This window comes from Magnolia sinica, chromosome 19 (genome assembly GCF_029962835.1).
Source record: "Magnolia sinica isolate HGM2019 chromosome 19, MsV1, whole genome shotgun sequence".
NCBI classification, from domain to species: domain Eukaryota; kingdom Viridiplantae; phylum Streptophyta; class Magnoliopsida; order Magnoliales; family Magnoliaceae; genus Magnolia; species Magnolia sinica.
Genome location: NC_080591.1, coordinates 45,717,881 through 45,736,448, shown reverse-complemented (window position 1 = coordinate 45,736,448; position 18,568 = coordinate 45,717,881). Strand labels below are relative to the sequence as shown.

General features: G+C 41.2%; 1 protein-coding gene across 1 annotated transcript in view; it reads right to left on the bottom strand.

The window, feature by feature from the left end:
• Positions 1-18,317, bottom strand: part of LOC131235214 (uncharacterized) — a 73,194-nt gene extending 54,877 nt beyond the window's left edge. The window contains exons 1-2 of the mRNA XM_058232359.1: positions 17,831-18,317; positions 17,094-17,182 (exon numbers count right to left, since the gene is read on the bottom strand). Of these exons, the coding sequence (XP_058088342.1) occupies positions 17,094-17,182; positions 17,831-18,021 (280 nt within the window). The 5' untranslated portion in view covers positions 18,022-18,317. The remainder of the gene's footprint in view (positions 1-17,093; positions 17,183-17,830) is intronic.
• Positions 18,318-18,568: the final 251 nt, after the last annotated feature.

Genomic DNA, 18,568 nt, shown 5'->3' with positions numbered 1-18,568 from the left:
AACCATGGAAAAATCTTAAAAACTCATTTTAGGCTATATCTAGACTATTTTGGGGTCAAAACAAATGATTTGAATGAGATGCGACAAATCAAAGCAAAGTGAACCATTATGGGAAAAATCGGAAAGAATTGTAAACCTTCACTTTCTTTTTGATATTTTCATCTTCCTTTTGTTGTATTTCCAATGTAATGGGCCATTGTTCACCAAATCATATTTGATTTGTGTTCAATTAAGGCCCATTTAGTTGACCTTCAACAACTCAAATCGACAGACAACATTTTCATCTAAGAATGGCCCAATACACCATCAAATACATGGTTTAAACACAACAACAACAAAAATGATAGATTCTTGGATGTCTCAATTTTTCCTATTTTTCTAATAATTTTTCTTCTTCTTCTCCTTCTTCTTTTTTTCTTTTGCTTTAAAAAAATTGACCAATACGGCCCCAATACCGATACTCGACACCGTATCATATTATTTTTCTGCCAGACCGATATGCCGACCGAAACCGACATTCAGAAACATGGCCCAAAATGATGGGACCTACATGCATAGGCGAAACATCACACCACAACGTGTCTTTGTAGAAAGAAAATTGAATGGGAACAAGACACCGCTAAGAAACAAGCATCGAGGACGCATCAGCCCATAAAACTGAGGGATGGGCTTCAAACCTGATGCAGGACATGAAATTACATATGACATACAAGAGCTCAAGCTTTAGATTATACCAATTTTAAACAATCACAGAACTTCACATCCTATATACGATCAAATATTCAAAAAGGGGAATCTATGGGGGTCCAAGCCTACACAATTTTAAGGCTAGATCAAATTAAAATTATAAACGTAACAAACCCAAAGGATTGTTAAAGTCATCCATTCTTGCAAAGGATTATTCCCTAATTCAAGAGATTCACCAAGTTTCAATTTTGGGGAAAATCTAGGGTTCGAAAATTGGGAATAAATAGGATTTGAGACTCTTAGGGTTAGGGATCGGATTAAGGGGTTTGATTCAAGTCTAAAGAGAAAGAAAATAGAGGAAAACAAAACCTGAGATGAATCACATGCGCTGGACAGCAGATGGCCCTGGGAGCACGTGTGTCCAACCGTCCGCACGTGTGTGGGGTCCACAAAGTCAGAAACTGATTTCTAGGCTAGGATCGGCTAGGGTAGGACTGCCTCCATGCCAAATTTCGTGTCGATCCGATGCACGGTTTATGCGTAGTACTCCGCCGAAGTTTCAGCCCCTCAGATGGCCCAGAATCTGAAATATGCTTGTGCCCTGCTGTAGAAGAGAACTTGGGGTATGAGAGAGGGTGAATTTGGAGATGAAAGGATGTAGAAGATGATGGATGTGGGGTGTAAAGAGGTGGGGGTGATTTGGAACAAGTGTGGCTTCACACCACGGTAGTTAGCCCTTCAAGGAAGGGAGGGCTTCGCACCCAATTTGATTCTTCAACCCAAAGAGATAAAAGAGGAAGAAAACGCAGGAATTTTATTCATAAACTTCATATCAATACCTACATGGGGTTGCTTTATTTATAAGAAAACCTAAACCCCAAAAGACAATTTTACCCTTGCGCCATGTGCGCACACTAATACCAAAACTTAAAGCAAATAAATACCAAGCAATCAAAACCGTTCATGAAGTTTCTAATAACAAAAGTAATCAAAACTCAAAATTCTATTTCATCTAAAGTAGTGGGCCACGATCATCAGATCCGATGGTAGAATCTATGTGATAATTGGGTCCACTCCAAAGCCCCATAACGCAGCCCCTAACTGTGAGGCCCTCCAAAGATGTCATCATCGATCCAGATCGAAAGTGAGGCCCGCCTCCTTGAATATGTGCGTAGGGTGGGGGCGTGCGCATGATGTCCCCATCAACTCTCCCTGGCTGTGAAGGTTTCGCCACCAGCGAAATAAAACTCTCGAACCGCTCTAAGATGTCTAGATCAAGTCTCTGAAGCTCCTCAGTGAGTCACGTACTATCTGAAGCTGGACGTGACTTCCACTTGACAAGGAACTTTTGAAAGCCACCGTCCAATGTCAATATTATCTGATGGTCTAGAATATCCTCTATCTCCTCTCTGGGTGTGGGAAGGGAAAGTATGGGAGGTAAGAGGCTGAGAAGATGGGTCGGAAAGGAGCCATGTGTTAAGAGAAAGGTCTGGGGAATCAGAATGGTTAGGTGAAAGGCTGGACAATGTATCAGTGGTCCCCTGAAATGCAGCTAGATCCTCCACATTGAATGTAGCATTAATTTCTATGGAAGGTGGAAGATCTACCATATGCGCATTAGGACTGTTTCATTTTATAATTTTGAATGGTCCAGCGCTATGCGCATGTAATTTCTGAACGGCTCCCTGAGGATACCGCTCTGGCCTGATACAAACCATCACAGAGTCCCCTAGATTGAATTCCTTGAATCGTTTATGTTGGTCTGCAGAAAATTTGTACTGTTCATTACTAGTATTGATCTTTTGCCTGATTTCTTGATGCAATGAATAAATATGATGTGCAAAGGACTCTGCAGACTCTGATGGCCTATGGGACAGAGACATTGGGACAAGATCAATAGGTTTCCTAGGTTTATAACCAGTAACGACTTTAAAAGGACTTAAACATGTGGATCTATTGACAGAACTATTAAATGCAAACTCGGCGATAAATAGTGTAGTGTCCCACGTCCTGGTGTGCTCAGTAAATTTCCTAGGCTCCTGTTGACCACATCAGTTTGACCATCAGTCTGAGGGTGGTAGGCAGAAGAAAATTGGAGCCCAATACTCATCATATGTCAGTGTCTTCCAAAAATAACTTATGAACCGCACATCATGGTCAGACACTATAGTTTTGGGTAACCCATGAAGTTTGACAACCTCACTGAAGAACAATTTGACAACATGGGATGCATTAGAAGTCTTTGAACAAGGGATGAAGTGGGTCATTTTAGAAAAACGGTCCACGACAACAAATATGGAATCGTGTTTTCGAATGGTCTTGTGAAGCCCAAGCACAAAGTCCATACTGATGTCCTGCCAAGGGGAGAATGGAACTAGCAAAGGTGTGTATAGCCCCGTATTCTGCTTTTTTCTACTTTGCCAGTTGACAAGTACGACACTGCCTTATAATTTTTGCCACGTCTCGCTTGAGGCTTGGCCAATAGAATCTATCCCCCACTAGGGCAATGGTCTTGTCTCAACTAAAATGACCTGTGACCCCTCCTGAATATAACTCCCAGACAAGAAAATCGCGAAGAGAGGTGCGAGCTATACACAAATGGTCACTCCTAAACAAATATCCGTGTAATATCAAATATTCATTGCTAGCTCCTGACGGACTCTCTAACAACGATGCGTACACAACTCCAAAATCGGGGCACTCAGAATAATCCTATCTAACACGCTCGAGCCTCGTGACTTCGACACTCATGGAATTAAGTAACGCGACTCGATAGCTCAACACGTCGGCAGGCTTATTCTCTACATCGGCCTTGTGCTTAAGCACAAAAGTTTACGCTTGAAGGAACTGAACCCACTTGGCATGCCTAGGGTTTAATTTTTTCTGAGAGTTCAGATATCTCAAGGCCTCGTGATCTGAGAACAAGACGAATTCTTGCAGCAATAGATAATGACGCCAATGGCTCAGCGATTGTACTACCGCATAGAATTCTTTGTCATAGGTGGAGTATTTTTATTTCGCCTCATTCAGTTTCTCACTAAAAAAGGTGACAGTGTGCCCTTCCTGATTAAATACTCCTCCTATGCCGACTCCTGACGTGTCGCATGCGACTTTAAAAATTTTCAAAAAATTGAGAAGTCGCGTGACTGGAGCTTCGGTCATCTTGACCTTTATCTCCTTGAAGGCCTTCGAGGCTGCCTTCATCCATTGAAACTCTCCTTTTTTTATGCAATCCGTGATGGGAGCCATAATGGAACTGAAGCCTCAAATTAACCATCTATAGAAGGTGGCCAAGCCGTGAAAGTTGCGCACCTCGTGAATACTGCGTGGTTCAGGGCAATTGATGATGGCCTTGACCTTCTCAAGATCCACCGATACTCCCTCAGATGACACAACAAAACCTAAGAAGATAACACTACTAGACATAAACACACGCTTCTTTAGGTTGGCGTGCAATTTTTCAGCTCTAAGGATACCACAAACCTACCTCAAATGGTTGAGGTGTTGTTCTTTGGTCATGATATAAATCAAGATATCATCAAAGTAGACAACCAGGAACTTCCCCATGAAGGGCCTCAACACTTGGGTCATCACACGCATGAAGGTACTCGGGGCATTAGTCAGCCCAAAAGGCATAACTAGCCACTCGTATAACCTATCGTTTGTCTTAAAGGTCTTCCACTTGTCACCAGGGCATATACGGATTTGGTGATAACCACTTTTGAGGTCAATTTTTCAGAAGATAGTAGCATTGGTCATCATGTCCAACATGTCATCAAGACGCAGTATGGGAAACCGATACTTGATTGTGATTTTGTTGATGGCCCTACTATCAACACATCCTTCATATGTCATCCTTCTTGGGCGTAAGAAGGGCGGGCATGGCACACGGGCTCATGCTCTCTCAAATGAAACCCTTTTCTAGGAGCTCGTCAACCTGCCTCTTCAACTTTGCATGCTCCTTTGGGTTCATTCTGTAATGAGGGAGGTTTAGTAGAGTCGCCCTAGGGACTAAATCAATGGCGTGTTGTATATCTCTCATAAGGGGAAGCTCATCCGGTAGATCATCAGGAAAGACATAACGAAACTCATCCACTACCGGAATGGCCTTAGTAGGTAACTCTACACTAGCCTTTGGTGCACTCTCCCTAGCCACAAGGGCGTACACTATCGAGTCCAACTCAGTCTCTCGCTCAAAGTCTTTGGCATTTAGAATATGGAGAGGCTTAGACTTGGACTTCGATTCCTTCATTTCCTTCGAGCCGCTCACACCACTCTTTGTGATAGACTCCTTTCCAGTCGTGTTCTTGGGTGGAAGTGGATTTAGCTGGACTTTCTTACCCTCAAACTAGAATGTACACACATTCGAACGACCAAATATGGTGAATCCCTGTCATAGAGCCAGGGCCTACCCAAAATGATATGGCCAACATCCATGGGAACAACATCACACCAGAGTGTCTTTATATGATCCAAACTGAATAGGAACAAGACAACGATGCGAGACTGGAATGGAAGTATCATCAACCCAAGACACTCTATAAGGTTGGGAATGGGCTTCAAGCTTCAAGCCCAAATGGCTCACAGTGCCAGTGGACGCCACATTGGCAAAACTACCACTATCCACGATCATCTTGCAACTCTTATCACCACATTTTGCGTAGGTATAGAAGATCGTGTTGCGGCGCCAATCGTCGGTATTCTTTGCTTGTGCAAAGGCACAACGAACAACTGCAAGTGTCGCAGTCTCTTACGCTCCCTCTTCCTCATCACTAGGGATCTCTGCTGGCTCATATTCTTCATCTTCACCATCACTTTCTGGGGGCACTACTTCTACTTGTCCATCAATAAGGAACACCTTGGTGCCCTCTTTCATGTCACACTAGTGAGCAAAATGACCATACCCCTAACATCTAAAACATCTAGTCGCATCACTTCTACACGAGCTAGACCCAACAACTCCTTTATCCTTATCATCATTCGGCCTAGTCTGAGAACTACTAGAAGGCTTGTATTGATATCTAGTGCTAGGCTTAGCCCCAGAAGGGTTGGCCTTAGCGCCAGAATCACGGGACTCAAACCGCCTTCCCATAAATGCCTTAAGGTATTGCTCGACCTCCAACACCACTTGATACATATGTTCAAGAGTATCCATGTCTTTGGCAAGCAACTCTCTCCTAATGTCAGAACGGAGGCCCGTCTTAAATCGAGCAAGAGTAAGTACAGGATCCTCCGCAACCTCACACCGGGTCAAGTACTCTTCGAACTTCTCGATTTACTCGGTCACACTCATGGAACCTTGTCGAAGAGATTGTCAATCTTCAACCAAAAGTGATAAGAGAAAGGGAGGTACTTCTTTTTTAGAATTTCTTTCATTTATTCCCAATGGACTATTGGGGGTTCCCTCAACCTTTCTTTCTTTCGTTCCACAGTAGTCCAAAACCTCTTTGCTTGGCCCACAAGCTTCATCTTGGTAAATCGGACTCGACGAGCATCTGACATGTCGTACCACTCAAAGTAGTGGTCCATATCCGCCAAGCAATCTAAAAAAGCCTTAGGATCCAATTGGCCATTAAACGTAGGGGCATCTACCCTAACTCCATTGAGGAGTTGCGCATCTAGGTCATAATGATCACGATGCCCCTCACGGGGTGGGTGCACGGGTGTGCGCCCACGACCATTTCCTTGGCCACTCTCATTCCTTTGTCTATCCTCCTAACCACCTGCCTGAGATTGGGTATCTTCACCAATGGTGGTGTTTGCTCGGGGGGAGGTTTCAACTTGATGGACGCATGCATCTAATTGGTCCAAACGATTATTAACCTGTTGCGAAGATGCTTTGTTGCTTGCATCCATGGCGTCCAACTTTTGGGTTATTCTCCTAAGAGACTCAGTAAGTTACTCAGTGTTCATGATGGAGTGCAGACCAAAGCCGCGTCCAGTACGTGCGGGCATGCACTACACAACTCAAGGGGTCCTAAGATACAACTATATGCACCTAGACTCCATTATATGCACCCTAATGACATTAAATGAACTTATAGGACGCTATATGAACGAAATTACGCAACTCTATAAAAATCCAGCAATATAGCTCTATCAAAATAAATGGATAACAGAATATTCAGCAATGTGAATTGCTAACTTTCTGATAACAGAAATTTCAGCAGCCTATATCATGAATTATGGACCTCTAAACAGCCCTAAATAAATGGGTGTGGAGCATATAAATATATATATATATATATATATATATATATATATATATATATATATATATATATATATATATATATTATATATATATGAACTAACCCCAAATCATGCATTGTATTCCCCAATGAAAACCTTGTTCTCTGATACCAAATTTGATGCAGGACATGAAATTAAATATGACATGCAAGAGCTCAAGCTTTAGATTATACCAATTTTAAACAATCACAAAATTCCACATCCTACATACGATCAAATATTCAAAAGGGAGAATCTACGGGAGTCCAAGCCTACATAATTTTAGGGCTGGATCAAATTAAAATTATAAACCAAACAAACCGCAAGGATTGTTAGAGTCATCCATTCTTGCAAAGGATTGTTCCCCAATTCAAGAGATTCACCAAGTTTCAATTTGGGGGAAAATCTAGGATTCAAAAATTGGGAATAATTAGGATTTGGGACTCTTAGGGTTAGGGATCTGAATTAAGGTGTTTGATTTAGGTCTAAAGAGAAGGAAAATAGAGGAAAACAGAACTTGAGATGAATCACATGCGTTGGATAGCAGATGGCCTTGGGCACACGTACGTGTCCAACCGTCCGCACGTGTGTGGAGCCCACAAAGTCAGAAACTGACTTCTAGGCTAGAATCGACCAAGGTAGGACTGCCTCCATGTCAAATTTCATATCGATCCGATGCACAGTTTGTGCGTAGTACTCCGCCGAAGTTTCAGCCCCTCAGATAGGCCAAAATCTGAAATCTGCTTATGCCCTACTGTAGAAGAGAACTTGGGTACGAGAGAGGGTGAATCTAAAGATGGAAAGGATGTAGAAGATTATGGATGTGGGGTGTAAAGAGGTGGGGGTGATTTGGGATGGGTGTGGCTTCACACCACGATAGTTAGCCCTTTGAGAAAGGGAGGGTTTCGCAACCAATTTGATTCTTCAACCCAAAGAGAGAGAGGAAGAAAAGGCAGAAATTTTATTCATAAACTTCATACCAATACCTATATGGGGTTGCTTTATTTATAAGAAAACCGTAAAACCCAAAAGACAATTTTACCATTGCGCCATGTGCGCACACTAATACTAAAACTTAAAGCAAATAAATACTAAGTAATCAAAACCGTTCATGAAGTTTCTAATAACAAAAGTAATCAAAACTCAAAATCCTAGATCATCTAAAGTAGTGGGCCACGATCATGAGATCCGATGGTAGAATCTATGTGATGATCGGGTCCACTCCAAAGCCCCATAATGCAGCCCCTAACTATGAGGCCCTCCAAAGATGTCATCAATCCAGATCGAAAGTGGGGGCTCGCCTCCTCCTTGAATATGTGCGTAGGGTGAGGGGCGTGCTCATGATGTCCCCATGAAAACCCAAATGAGATACAGTACTAGCAGAGACCACATTAGTGTAACTACCACTATCAATTATTACTTTACAGTTTTTGTCAACACACTTGTGTAAGTATGGAAAATTGAATTCTTGCGCCCCATCATCACTTTCTTTGGCCTGGGCCAGGGTGCATCTAACAATTGTAAGTAACGCAACCCCGACTTCTTCATCACTAGCACCAACTTCGGGCTCATAGACTTCTTTATAATCGCCCTGATTATCCCCATCCAACTCACCAATCATGAGGGCCTTATTTCGCTCTTTCGTAGAATGGGTATACGAAATGGTTGTACCCTTGGCAGTCGTAACACTGTGCTTGCTCACCTCCCCTCGAGTTAGTACTTCCTAAACCTTTACCTTTCACATCTCAATTGTTACACAAAGTGCCAGTTGAGGCTTTAGAATAACTCCCAAAATTAGGCTTAGCTCCTTGGAGAGTGGCCTTGACATTGGAATCGCATGAGTTGAATCGCCTCACAAATTGCGGTTTCAAATATCACTCGAGTTCTTACACCACTTGATATGTATGCTCTAAGGTGCCGACGTCATGAGGAATGAGCTCACGCTTAAGCTCGGGTCGGAGGCCCATTCTAAAGCGAGAAAGGGTCACTAACGAGTCCTTTCTAATGTTACATCACATCATATACTCATCAAATTTTGAGATGTAATCAACCGCATGCATAAATCCCTAAGGAGGGACTATCATTGATCCACAAGCCTCTGGTGGTAAGAGAGGGGGAGATACTTTTTCTTTCAGATCTCTTTCATCTCAGTCCATTGTGATGTTGGATCTTCACCAAACCTCTCAATCTTCTGCTTAACATTCGTCCAACACAGTTTGGCTTGGCCCTTCCAACTTCATCTTAGCGAACCTCTCCTAATTGCTATCAGACATATCATACCACTCAAAATAATGATCCATGTTTGCAAGCAAATCAATTAATGCCTTTGGGTCCAAGTGACCGTCAGAACTCGGGGCCACGATCTTTATGCTCTTCATCACTCGCTCATTGGGATCAGGGTGGGTTTGGTACTCTCCAAGGGGCGGTGGGGTACGCCCTCCACCACAACCAACACCTCAGCCATGCCCTCTCACGTCCTCCACCTTGACCTCCCGCCTGGAATTGGTCATCTTCCAAATTTTCACGGCCTGCATGGAGGGAAGTTTCCAACTCAATCATGCGAGTATTGGTCACATTCCGGAGGGTTGCCAATTGGCTACTGGTGGTTCTACCTTGGGCCTCGATGGCTGCAAGACGGTTATTGATGGTATTGATAGTCTCGGCAGGCTGTTCCAAATTCATTGTGAGGCATAGACCAAAACCACAACTGCTATGGGTGCGCATAAATTGGGCATGCTAATTGGAAAGGGTTGACAACTAAATTCCCAAAACGCAATGTAATGAAGATGGAAAAAGTTGTTAACTCTAAACACGACAACATGAAAACTCTAGACTCTAATGCAATGGACTCACTAAACCCTATGCTAACCTAGGCTCTCATACCAAGACTTGATGCAGGACAAATGGCCTAAACTAGGATTATACAAATAAATTAATTAATGGATTACCAAAGTAAATCAACACATAAAATAAAGCAAATCTACCAAAATTTAAAAAATAAATAAATCAAATATTCAATTAAGATCAAGTTCAAGACCGCATCACAATCCCGCAAAATAGATCCTCAAGTCTATTGATCAAACATAGCACAATGGAAGGTAGAACTTCCATCTAGCATAGGATTCGTTATAGATTCGAGGATTCACTTGCGCTATGCTAGGGTTTGAATGGATTAGGGTTTGGGTTTGAAAATTAAGAAATTGGGAATTTAGGATTTTATAAAAGGCTAGGGTTAGGGTTAGGGTTTTATAAAATAGAGAAGAAGAGAAATGATCAATGAGGGGAGACCGTTCGGCTATACGGACAGGTCCGTGTAGTGTACGGGCACGTCCGTACAATCATGCGGACAGTGTGGTGGGGCTATGTTGGTTTAGTCAGTGATGCGTTGGGTTGATGATGGTAGAGTTAGATTTTGAGAAAAGAGAAAATATTCAATGGAAGAAAGAAGGGCTTGAGAGAGAAGAAAGAAAAACCTTAATAGGAATAAGAAAGATAACTTGAAATCACTCCAATGGCTTCATACCAAATTCCATTCACATGAAGTTTTTTTTTTTTTTTTCTCAAAAGAAGCAATGTAGAGAAATTTCACTCGACATCAATAATTCTCAAGTCTCAAACAAGTATATATGAGAAAACCTAAGCAAACCCCTAGTCTAAAACTAATCCTAACCATCCGAATCTATCAACGGTCAAGATCAAAACATAAATCTCTAATAACCTAAAATAGAATTGAAAATAAAGCAAAAATAAAAATGTGCCAGACGGCACGACAATGATCTCCAACATGCAACAGGTACGTCCACACGTGATTAACAGCCTAGGTGAATATGGTCCAACATGTCCATGGCTCGAATGTGCATACTAGAGTGTCCGTACACCTAAACTCGAGTCTCTAAACATATCTAATGGTTTGGATCACCAAACTGATGTGTCCAAGATATCCAACTACATGGTCTAACGTTTGTAATGTCCGTATGTGGTCTAGGTCAAGCTAGGTGATGTCCCAATAGTCCAAAGATGTATCAATCAACTCCAAATAAGCAGCCCACATGCATCTTCCCAGTGTGGGGTCTTCAAAGATGCTCAAACATGCATGTGCGGTCTTTAACGAGGCTAAGAACTCGAATTGGGTCCACTAGACCCCATGTAATGATCATCCGACCATAATGAAGCTGGGGTTGGGGCCTCAGCTCTCCTCCTCCTTCAGTAAACTCGTGTAGGTGCTCGGATGCCCTCATCAGTGCATCTAAAAGCACTCGTACTCCTGCTGGTAGGATGCAGGGGGATCGGTAAACTAAATCCTTCACCCATGCATTGGCCTTGTCAATGATTTTTTGTTGAAGCAGCATCAAGGTTCCTCCAACAATGTGATATCTCACACCAAGTAAATCCTTAACCCTTCCACAAGGACTTGTTGAGAAACCACCCTTAGGAAGGCAATGGCCTATTACTAGCAAAGGAGTTATTATTTAGTACTCTAGCTGTCTATGAAATTTAATACGTAGGAGCTTAGAAATGGCACACCTCACATGCATTTACTCAAATTAAACCAACTGAATTGTGGAAACTATTGTCGCCAAGTTACAGTCCAAAAATCAGATTGGTTGATCAACACCCTAGCCTTTTATTCATGGAACTTGTTTGTTGAAATAAGACCATTGGATTTTATTTTTTTCACCGTCCAATAAATGTCCACCAATCTGACAGTTAGATAATCCCATAATAATTTTAGTTCATGACACATCTAAACTGTTATTGATAATGTGGATAGTTTAATTCGAATTAACTGTATGCCGCATATGCAATTTCTAAGTAATTTCTACATGCATGCATATCATCCATCACACTCTATAGAGTACCAAAGTTTTTCTCTTTCTAATTTTGTAGCCCACATGCGTGAACGAGGCTTGCCATCTACACTCCACATGTGTCAAGTGGCAAATAAGTGTGAGATCAAAGCCATCCATAGGATGAAACCACTATATTGACATTCCAGCACAAATTTTAGGCTTTTCATGCTATAATATTGGCAAAATTTTATATGAGGAATAGATTGTTGAAAATCTTTGGGCAGGTTTTAAATAAAATGTAGTCTACCCAATGAGAGGAACAGCCTATTTTCTTGACTAGGGGATTTACATGGTGGGACCTTTTATACATACGGATAGGATCTCACTCATGTTCGACATTATCACATGTGGGAGCGTGTACATCAATTGCCGTGTACATTGTGCTTAGCAAACTTCCTATTGACCAACAAAAACACTTGTGTGGCTAAGCATAGTCATAGGGGGTCATGAATATTCATTGATGTGGCTGAGATCCACCTTGTCCATCAGGCGCGCCACCTCATGTTAGGCCTTGATCCCGAACATCACATTAGTCCAAAACTTAGGTGGCCACCATAGGAAATAGTAAAAAATCTGCTTAAAACCTCTAACATCACAATGTGTGGTTGACATGAGTTTCAGAATAGCATGGTTTTTTGTAGAGTACCTTCATCTAGGAGAGGAGTCACATGTATGGATTGGATGGCATATATAAACCATGGTGGGCCCTATACACAACTAAAGAATGGGCTATTTGAGTTTTGAACCCACCCAATTTTTGGTTTCCAAGGTGGACATGAGGCAGTGCACCTGATGGACGATATTGATCTGATGCACATTCTCCCTGACGTGATGCTTGGCTAGTTGTAGGCCCACCCCTATTGTAATGCCCGTATTTTAAAAAATAATAATAAAATAAAAATTTTAATTTTTAATTTGAATTTTGAGTGAGAGAGAAATCCATCAATCTCATCTTATCTCTCATTATCCAAACTCTCCCTCGTATCTCGTAGTCTCTCAACGACCCATCTCTCTTAAAGAGGGAGCATGTGAGAGCAAGAGTCCTACTAATACTCAAAGAACCAAAGAAAAAAATTTGTAGAAAAAAAAAATGAGAGAGAAAGTGGGAGAGGTTTTTGGAATTCATCTATTCAGGTTAGTATAATGATTTTTCTTTGTTTTCTTTCTGTAGTAGTTTCATTCGGCATTGATCTACACATTGGACGAATTTGATCAATCAAGCATCCATTGTGTACGTCTAACTAATCCATGTGGAAAGGTACACTGATGTACATGGCTTTATGGCTGATGTGCAAAAGGTGGGATTTTTCCATGATGGACAGCAATCGATATGATCTATACAGTTCACGGGTTTTCTAAGACTCGATCATGTAATAATTTTAAGAATCAAACCCAGTTGACACCTCAATAGACCATACCGATCATATATTTACTAAGATTATTCCCTTAATTTAAGGAAATTGAATTAATACCAGAAGAGTAATTCTCTGAGCAAGCTATAACTTGGCCCAGAATTATATGACATAATCTGAAACGTATGATTAAATCATCACCGTTCATCATATTCTTAAGAATAAAATTAATTAAAATCCTATATTCCAAACCGATCGGACCATTGGATGGGCCGCATCAATCTCAAGAAACGGTAGATAATGAATCATATGTTGATTTATTATGTGGAACCATTGGATGGTTGAGATCTAACTTGATTTGGACCGACTATTAAAATCTGAATATCAGATGATGATGACATCCAGATTTGATGATCGATCTGACCATCTAGTGGGCAATATTAACCAATCACTGTGATCATTAGAAATTGTAATAAATTAATGTATGGATGATTTGATCAAGAAAATCATTGGTTGTCCCTTGAAATTGATCAAGTGCCGATTAATGTTTGGCCTTGATCCATCCATTAAAGATGATTTGAACCTTAAATTATCTTTTTTTTGAGAGGCAATAAAACGAGAATTCATTAAGAAGCCAAGAGGGGAAGAACCAGTCCGCCGAGATAGCGAACTAAAACCCCCAGATACAACCAGAAGGAAAAATAGACAAGAAAGCAAGAAAAAAAAAAAGGGAACCCGCAGTAAGCACAGCGCCCTACACCCCGAAAGATTAGTCCACCAAAAAATTTGTTGATTTCTTCAGCTGTGCGTCAGGCTCCCTCCCCACTTTCTTCGTCGGCCTTCCCCTCTGTATTGGCAAGCCTCCTGTGGCACTTTGGGACAAAGTTATTGACCGGTTTGAATCGTATCTTGCGAGGTGGAAGTGCAGGTATCTTTCTTTACGGGGGCAGCTCACTTTGATCAAAGCAGCACTTTCAAATCTTCCCCTATATTATATGTCCCTATTTAAATGTCAGGCGAAGATCATCTCTACGCTCGAAAGGCTCAAATGCGATTTCCTATGGCAAGGAAGTGAGGACAGGAAGAAATTTCATCTGGTAGGCTGGTAAGAAGTCTGTCAACAATTTCAAGCAGGAGGGGCAGGTGTAAGAGATCTCAAAGCCATGAATCAGGCTCTCCTTGGTAAGTGGTGGTGGAGACTCGGATCCGATAATGGGGCTCTATGGAACAGGTTAATTAAAAGCAAGTACGGGCATTCTCCTGAAGGATGGTGGACTAAAAGGGTTTCTTCCTATAACACTTCTGTTATCTGGCGTGGTGTGCTTCTCTCTCAGTCTCAGGTGTCAAGACATATAGGATTCTCTATAGGAAAAGGAGACAGAGTGCGGTTTTGGGAGGACATCTGGGTGGGATCACAGGCTCTTAAAGATGCTTTTCCTGCCATTTTTAGCCTGGCTCCTAATCCCCTCGCTACTGTGGCGGATTGTTACTCTCTTCAAGGTAATGGTGTGGTCTGGCTCCCACCATGCAAAAGAAATTTGTACGATTGGGAAGTTGCAAAGTATGTGGCCCTCCTTCAGCAGATTGATACGTGTCATCCTAATCCTCAGCAGCAAGACTCTCTCATCTGGACCTTAGACAGCAAGGGGCTATTCTCCGTCAAATCTCTATACCGTTGTTTCAAGAGGAAGTCTGGAATTTCTGAGGAAGTGTCCACAGCGAAAATTTGGAAGTATAAGGTCCCTCCCAAGATCGTGGTTTTTGGATGGTTGGTCGCCAAAAGGAAAGTTCTAATAGTTGATAATCTGCGGAAAAGAGGCATGACTCTCACAAATATCTATCTGCTGCATGTCAAATGAAGAGTCCACGGATCACCTCTTCATCTGCTGTCCCTTCTTCCAGCAGGTCTGGTCCACTATCCTATCCTCTTTTACCGTGTCCTGGACCTCCCCTAGATCCACAAATGTTCTTCTAGCCTGGCATGGTGTCCCCCTCAGCAAAATCAAATCTTTGGTTTGGAGAATGGGCCTTTTGGCGGCCTGGTGGGCCATCTAGGAAGAAAGAAATAGCCGCTGTTTTCGAGATGCTTCTCATCAGGTGGACTGGGTGATTAAGAGAGTGCATCAGCTCGTCATCAAATGGGCCTGCGTTTCAGTCAATCTCAGCGGAATTGAACCTTAAATTATCAAAGTAGATAAATTCCCAAATTTTTGTATAAATTATCACAAACTACGTAAAAATTCAAAATTTCAGGACTAAAATAGAATTTTTCGCAAAATTGGATAGGTTCTGGCATAAATTTTCTGAATATTACAAAATGTCGTCCAAACTTTCAGAAAAGAGCAATTTCTAGGACCGTTACTAAAAACAGCCCAAATCTACAAAAATTCCAAGGGGACTAATTCTAACAGCACCTTAATTTTGTGATATTATTCCTAATTTATGAATTCATTTAAATAAGATATCTTGTTATTTAAATGGATTTAAATTGATCAAAGATAAGCCCCACCATGTGAACTAGTTAGATTAGAAAATAATTTTTATTTATGTGATTTTAGGGAATTCTAATTTAAACCAAACCATTGGTTTACGGAACCATCTCTACCGCATCAAGATGAGTGATCCCAATGTGTTTCCCCTCCATTAAGTAAAATAGATGGATTGTTTGATATGTTGTATACTTACCATGATGTAATTGCCATGTACTCTTACTTGATTTGGATGAATATGCGATTTCTGTATTAATATAGTAATAATGATATGGTTTGATTAATGTGTTAGTATAATCAATGATCTAATTTACTGTGTTGATGCAACCTATATGCTGAATTAGTAATTAGACATGAATTAACTGATATACTGATATTACTAGATAGTATGGGACTGTTGATTTAAATCCGAAAATCAGAATGATCTATACAATACATGATTATGCCTGTGCATCCATCATTTGCATTCACAACACATTGAATTCTTATACAACCTCCCTGTATGGTATACCCGGTAGAATCGTTACCAGAAACCCACTATATTAGTGGAAGCCTACTCATGTAGTAGATGCGAGCCTTGCGGATGCCTACCAAATGGTGGAAGCCTGCCAAGGGGCAGATGCGGGTTGACGGGTTTCCAACTTAAGCAAGTGGACGGATTCCCACTTGATGCATTCATGTAAACATTTGCATTTTCTTTTTGAATTTATATTGTGTATGATTGTTGTTATTCTATTCCAATTTGATGTGAAGAATGATGTCAGGACTTTTCACTGGGCCTGGCCAGATTACCATGTATTAATGTAAAATCGTACAGATGTAATTGAGGATGAGTCAGTGGCTCAAGAATAAGGGGTACGTGGTCAAGCCAGAATAGGACCTAAGGGACACATGGCCCTACTTAACAGAGGAAGAAGTTGCCGCCCTGAACCAGTCATGATTATCATTTTAATTATTATTATTTTGTGGATTATTAATTATTTCTTTCAAGTCTGTCAGACAAGATTTATTTTATTGCATAAGACCGCGAATGGAAATGTCCTTAACTATATTAATAACTGATTATTGGAATTAATGATCGATTTCTTATTCATGAAATGTGATTGAGTATGAATGAAACTTAGATCTATAGTAGTACTACTACCTAGGCAAATTTGTGTAAGCATATCTAATAATTTTAAGTACACTTAGTGTACAAGTCATGACGTGGATCTCAGGTCCGAAGTATACGCCAAGTACCTGAAATTTGAGTCGTGACACCTATGACTATGATATCATGGTAAATTGGTCAAGGCAAAAATACCTACTTCTGCAACCTCACGAAAATAAATTTGGGATATCCAATGGTTTGCAAGGGTATTTTGGGACACAAAAGTTCTAGAAAAAAAAAAAAAAAACCTCTATGCACTTTTAAATGGTAGAAGGATACAAGTACGAGCTAGTAAGCTACAAGCATGGCCGGAGAAAATCATTGCAAAACATACCTTCGTATTGAACAACTCTTGCAGGAGTCCCATGTGATAAGCCATTGCTACTGTCTTCCCATCGCATACTGATTTTTATTTGGTACCATCTTTGAAACAGAACATGAAAAAAAAAAAAAAAAAGGAAAACAAAAATGTATTTATTTAGCAACATAAAGAATTAATGAAACATAGAAAAAACAAGTAATCTCAACAGAGAAGAAACAAATACATCATCAAATCTATCTATGGCCATGTTTGGATGCTCAATTAGGTTGAACGTTAATACAAATTCAGTAAAGTAATTTATTTTTTATAAATGTCGCTACCCCACTCCAGTCCAGGACTTACGCCCAAACTGCAATTGCTCCCGTTTCAAGTTGGACATTAAAACGCACCCATAGAATCACAATGAAGGGCTCAATTATCATGGTGAATTAAGATGGTCACTTCAGCTATGAAGCATAAGAGCACGTTTGAATACACCACCAAACTGAATTGCAACTATTAGTGAATAAAGTGGACATTCAGCAAATTCCAATTGTTGGAAATTGCAATTACATTGGTTTCGATTTGGAAAATGAGGGCTACTTCAGTGCAGCATGAGCGCAACTTAATTATTATGAATATTAGGAAACAGCCAATAAAATTTCATCACGATTGATTGCCCCCAATTGAATCTGACTCGTGCATCCAAACGAGACCTAAAAGTATCAAAGTAATGAAACATTTCGCAGAGGAAAATGAATGATCCGTACCCTTGCTGGAAGAGATCGAGATTGTGGAACCGATGGATGTAGACTGCGATCTCTTGTACGGTCTCCAACATCGTAGCTGTCGGCTCCACCTGCCGGTGTTGTAACCGCCGTGGGGTCCTCGCATGAAGCAGCCTCTTGGCGGATCCGCTCCTCGCATTCAGGCCGATGAAGAATCTGAGACGTCGAAACATACGTGATCGACGGTCCAGATCCTCCGCCGAGAAATTCGCATCCCTCCTTGTTCGTCCCTCTTGAGTATTAATTGGTATAGAAGACGAAGAAGAGATAAATCTTCTGTTCTTTTTTGTCTACAGAGTCGAAAGAGGTGCAGCTATGGCGATGGCGATGGCGATGGCGATGGCGATGGACGGATTACTTTCAGTCGCGACGAACTGAGTCGGGAGGAGGCTCCTCCATGAGAAAGGATCGAAAGCGTGTTTTGGCGTCCAGGGAAGAAATGAAAGAGAGAGTGGGAAGCGGATTGGCTGGTGTACCTCACACCAGCTATATAGCTGCTGTATTGACGTCAGCAAGTTCTGTGGGTCTGATTGTTATATCCAAACCTTCCATCCATTTGGCAAGCTCGTCTTAAGGGTTGAGACGAAAAATACGATAGATATAACTATCAAGTGGACCACACTGCAAAAAGCAGTGGGGGATTGAACCTCTACCATTGAAAACCTTTTGGGGGTTATAGAAGTTTCGGATCAATATGAAATTTATTTTTCCCCTTCATCT